We start from the raw sequence: 5,653 nt of genomic DNA on the forward strand, positions 1-5,653 counted from the left end.
CACCTTGAACTCATCTTTCTTGATGACTCCTTGTGATATGTGCTGTTTAAGCTCATGCAGAATGGTTAACATGGCAATGTTGGTCTTGCCGGCACCAGTGGGAGCACATATCAGCAGATTTTGATTGGTTGTATACGCAGCATCAAATACCACAGACTGAATGCGGTTCAAAGACTTCATTCCCTTGAAGGCCAACTGACCGATCTGAAGATGTACAAACAATAGACCAACTCATTATTTGAAAACTCCTGCACTGTTTTCATGATGATAGAAGATTTGAATGAACTCAAAGTGAAACAATCTGAAGAAGAATGTTATATCTGGAAAAAAGTTTGAATACAGAAATATCTGTGAATTCTGTTTGAAACTTTCACACAATGAAGCCAGAAAATGGGTCACAGACATTTATAAAGCATCCCAATGGAGTCATGAGAGCCATAATGTCCATGTTATGTAATACTGGATATCACTTTCTAATATTATAGAACATGGACAATTATGGGTACTGCCACTTTCTCCAAAAGGGTGTTTATAAAAATATCAGGCACTTATATTCAGGCTTGAATAACTTAGCAATGAACTTTCCTACTTACCTCATCCATGATGGTTATAGGGACCAGGTATCTGCCAATGTCTGCCGGTGCTGTGTCACTAGGAGGAATGTTGACTTCTTCATACTCCTTCTCTGTATAACGTTCAAAGCCCACAGGTAATGTCATCTACAAAGGAGCACACACAAGGGAGATAAATCAGATCAGATTACAAGAAGGGGAGATAAGTCTGATCAGTCGCACACTTAATGCCTGTATTTGTCTGGGAACATTATGCTTAAATTACCTTAATTTTTTTTAAAACGCCATGCTAGTTTCGCAAAACATATGCAAGTATATGTACATGTGTACTACCTTTACTTACCAAATATCTACCTATTCAAATATATCCATCTATTATGAATATATGGTCACCACCAAATGAAGTTCTGAAAAGAATTGCTACAGGCCACAAGTACCTTTGTACCCGATATAAATGCTGATGTCTGTTTCACTTCCTCCAGCTGATCAAACACATAGGGGTACTTCTCTGCTTCACGGACACGGCCCCTGTTGGAGAAGAGAGGGGCCATCGCAGCCGCTTGTAATGACGCTTCTCTGTAACAACAATAACAAAATGTGGCGGTAAAAAGTATTTTGTCCATTATTTGCAATCAGGCTTGAAGCTATGCGAAAAAAAAAGTATAAAAGAGCATAAAATAATATAAAATCATTTCAAACAGATAAATATACAACTTTTGGAAGCTCTCCATGGTTGATTTCGGCATGGCAAAGTGGAATAAAAGCACATACATGCCTTCATAAAAAACTTATTTGTGAGCAAAAAAAAATGTATCAAATCTTTGACATCAATGATATGCTACACTATTTCATGCTACAATCATACAACAGCCTACATAAATGCTGCATGTCTACTCAAATTCATGACTAAAAGTAAACGAATCAGTCAGAACACAGGGAAAAAAAACACACTGAGACACCTAACCTTTGGGCTCTCAGTTCTCGAGGGTCAAATCCGATAGACTTGAGGAATGTGGCTTCCTGCTCAGAACTCTTGCCCTCCAGTTTGGCCATCCTCTTCTCTTCTTTACGATACTGCTTCTTCAGCTGTTTTTCATTCTCAGACTGCAGGTGACATTCAACGAGAGCAGCAACATTTTGTAAAATATACATGCGCCATTTTTTAGCATTAATATCCTACACAAGGAAAGAATTACGGTACAATGCAAGTATTCATGATAATATGCAGTGAGTGAGTGCTAGAAGTTTAACGTCATACTTAACAATTTTTCAGTCGTAGTATGACAAAGGAATCCTTAGAATGCATGTAATGTGATTCCTTGCTGCAGGGTGGATTTCCACCGCTCGTTTATCTAGTGCTGCTTCACTGAGACGCCTTACTGAAGGCAAGTAAGCCGTCCCGCCCGAGCCATTATACTGATACGGGGCAACCAGTAGTTGGACTATTCTCTTCATGCTAAACGCCAAGCGAGGAAGCTGCAACTTCTTCTTTTAAAGTCTTAGGTGTGACTCGACCCAGGATTGACCCTGGATCTATCGCTCCCGAAGCGGATGCTCTACCAACTGTGCTAGCGGTGCCGGTTAAATATATACAATTAATGCCCTAAATATTCACAGTTTTTCTTCACATATTCACACAAGTATGGACGAATGAATCAAATATTAACAAGAATTCTGCAAGTACTGCTTCGCAATATATATCACCTACCTGTTTGAGGTATTGGAATAAAATAAAAAAAGAGCAAAAACAGCCAGATTTTTATATAATTCATATGAAATGATCCACACAATTTGCATTCAATACCATAAACTATTTTGAAAAAAAAAAAAGATTTGTGACGGATATATGATGAGGTAAACCTATAGTCCCCTACGATAATACATAATGCTGTGTGTTCACAGTTGTGCATAGTTTACAAACATACAGGGCAGCTTGATCCACTGTCCACCGTAACACATACCTGTATGGTGACTTGACAGCCATATGCTGGTCTAGCCTGACTCTCTTCAGCCTTCCCTGAAAAAAATATGACAGATTTATCATAATCTCCAATGAATTACATTCACTTCATCTTCAATTTTATCTATTCTATTTCTGTACAGCAAATCAGGAGAGCAATGTCTCAAAGTTTAGTGATCTACTCTGGTTTTCTACACAAGTAAAACCGACCACAGTCATAATATTATCATTTAAAGCAAAACAATTTATCAACATCTTCACCATTTTGAAGATCAGGAGCAATGTACACGTACATGTAATTACGCTCAGCAATTGCAGGTTTTAGCTCCAACATTGACATTGAATGAGTTTTCTCAGGCGCATGGCACGGGGTCCAAGGGTAACTTTATTCAAGTCCACTTTCTTACAGTCGACCCAAGTGAAATTTACTTTGATACAACGCATAAAAACACTCATCAATTTAAAAATTGAAAATGAAAGTCTTACATCCCATAAGTGAATTTTGCTACGGTGCAACATATAAATGCAACTCATCAATTTAAAAATTGAAAATGAAAGTCTTACTTCCTGCTTTTGTCATCATGTGACTGGCAGCCATGTCAAAGGTTACAGCAATCACCTGACTCCTGTGTTCCAGAAGACTCTGTATCAGTTCAAACCGATCAAACCCCAGCAACTCAAACAGCTGAAAATGACAAGAAAATTTAGAGATGAAAACAGATTAATATGTTTGAAATGTATGGAGATGCAGGCACAGTATGCTAATTTAATCTGCTAAAGTGTATTAGCTATTTATTCATTTTAAACACTTCATTTACGCCAAGTCATTGATAATCATTCATCATTAATTTGAGCTGAATCTCCTGGGGCTCCACATTATGATATATCGCCAGCAGCACTGTGCACTGTTACATTATCAACTCACATCATTCTGTAAAGCCTCGTCTGTTTTGTTTGACGTAAGGGTGTCAAAGATGGTGGCACACAGGCTAGTCAAACTCATCCCCAATACCGTCTCCTCATTTGGGAAGAATTTGGAGACCTCCCTCTGGAGCCACATGGAATCTAACTGATTGGTCAGTTTGGATGCCTGTGGGTCACCAGTATATCTGAGGTCAATTTCTCTTCTGCCCTGTTCATCATCTTCCTCAGAGTCTGAGGTTGATAGCTCTGCATCTGTTTCTTCCACCTGACTCACAAACTTGACATTTTTCCCAAACTCTTGAACAGCAGGTGCTCCGTCACCAGCCCCACGACTCAAGCTCATCAACTCATCTACTTCCCTGTCCGTTAACCAGTCCACCAGACGGTTGATCCCTGCACAAGCCCTGGTGGCTGCTGATGCAGGAAACTGTCCAAATGTACGCCGCAACAGGGCAGTTTCTTTCTGTCCCACCATTTTAACATCATGAAAGACTTCAAATAGATAAGCCTTTGTGTCGTCCACAATCTCCTGACTTGAATCTTTTCCAGCTGCAATGGATACAAGAAATACATGTTCAATATCACAGGTTAACTACTCTTTCACTTCACTCCTAAATGTGATATACACTCAGTAAAGAAAACAAAGCGATTCCTGTTTGGTATACAGGAGATTATGTTATGGCTGGCTATTATTTGCCTATATGTCTACCTGACTGTCTCTTTGTTTGTCTCAAGACTTTATGGAAATTTTTAAACCATTCTTCTCCACTGACAAATAGGACAAAAGTGATGAGTACTGTGCCCTTGGTCATCAGGAAATTTGTACATTTAGCTGTAGCAGTGGTTAGCCCTCTCAAGAATACCTTCTAATCCCTATATATGTGAAGACTAAGAATCTAGTGTGTTAAGGATATGAAAATAATATAGTTAACCATACAAATTAACCACACTAAAATTAATTTACCAAGTGTTTGCTCATAAACCTATATAGAGACAAAAAGATTTTCTCATGACTAAAAGATATATTTTTTGAAAAACCTTACCAATTTCTCTGGCATCTTCGTGCAAGTTTTTCAGGGTAACTTTGACATCCAAATCATCATTGTCTGTATTTTTATGAATCTTCTCTAGTATCTTGTCCCATGTAATAGCATTCTGTGGCTGTACCTTTGACTGATAGTCACGCCTGTGCGCAAGTTCATCGCTGATATTGTCATCATGACTTTGTTCGGAACTTACATCAGAAAATGCACGTAAAAACTGAGTCAATCTTGGTAGATTTGACATTTCGGGATATAACTACCACCTTCAAAGGTTTAAGATCTGAAACAAATAAAGAACAACAAGGAATGAAATATTACTTATAGGGTATCAGGCTTTCAACAAAACAATTATCAGGATATTTTTACCAGTGAATTACAGACCACTCTGAATCTGACAGGCTATAGGAAAATGACTATGGTCAAGTTCAGTTTAGTTCAGTTTATTTTCTACAACAGGTTACAGTAGCAATGGAAATGTTCTCAACACCTCCATTCATTCAAGTACCACACCCATTTGTCTAAGGCAACTTCAATGGGCTGGCTATCAAACCACTAATTTATTCCCCTGTTTCCTTCCCAAATACCTATTTTAAAGCACATGTACAACACCAGTTAGTTTCATGGGGAGGCAATCCAGTCATCCCCGTCTAAATCCAACAGATATATTGCACAACATATGAACATAGCTGCAAACTTAACTCCTAAAGTTCAAAGTGTAATTTCCTAAAGATTTCGAAACAGTGAAGCAAACTCCATGAACACTGGAAATGAATGAAACTGTTCTAATGAGTACGACCATCACCTACAACACCCACAAGGGCACCAAAGGAATACACGAAAACTGGACCTGTATCAAATGTTTAAGATTCAGCACAGGAGAGGCATGACAGTTTCTTTAAATAAAAAAGTAAATATCAACACGATAGTTGATCAACAGGAAATTCACTACTGATGTCATGTACCCACCGTTGTATACTTCAAGTAATTAAAGCATAATGTCAAAATTTTCGTTGACAACTGTCACTGTCAGCATTTCACAACCACTGTACACGTGCACTACCAGGTGGTGGAGAATAACTTCCTATAAACTCCTCACACTGTCAAAATATGTTCGATTCTTAATGATGATTGGTTCAGACGAAAGTTGGATTTAT

General features: G+C 38.3%; 1 protein-coding gene across 1 annotated transcript in view; it reads right to left on the bottom strand.

The window, feature by feature from the left end:
- Positions 1–5,550, bottom strand: part of LOC135467226 (activating signal cointegrator 1 complex subunit 3-like) — a 94,347-nt gene extending 88,797 nt beyond the window's left edge. Inside the window, exons 1-9 of the mRNA XM_064744993.1 lie at positions 5,466–5,550; positions 4,500–4,779; positions 3,458–4,005; positions 3,097–3,217; positions 2,534–2,589; positions 1,537–1,676; positions 1,010–1,148; positions 594–719; positions 4–204 (exon numbers count right to left, since the gene is read on the bottom strand). Coding sequence (XP_064601063.1) covers positions 4–204; positions 594–719; positions 1,010–1,148; positions 1,537–1,676; positions 2,534–2,589; positions 3,097–3,217; positions 3,458–4,005; positions 4,500–4,743 — 1,575 coding nt within the window. The 5' untranslated portion in view covers positions 4,744–4,779; positions 5,466–5,550. The remainder of the gene's footprint in view (positions 1–3; positions 205–593; positions 720–1,009; positions 1,149–1,536; positions 1,677–2,533; positions 2,590–3,096; positions 3,218–3,457; positions 4,006–4,499; positions 4,780–5,465) is intronic.
- Between the last annotated feature and the right edge of the window lie 103 nt (positions 5,551–5,653).

Source organism: Liolophura sinensis, chromosome 1 (genome assembly GCF_032854445.1).
Source record: "Liolophura sinensis isolate JHLJ2023 chromosome 1, CUHK_Ljap_v2, whole genome shotgun sequence".
Taxonomy (NCBI): Eukaryota; Metazoa; Mollusca; class Polyplacophora; order Chitonida; family Chitonidae; genus Liolophura; species Liolophura sinensis.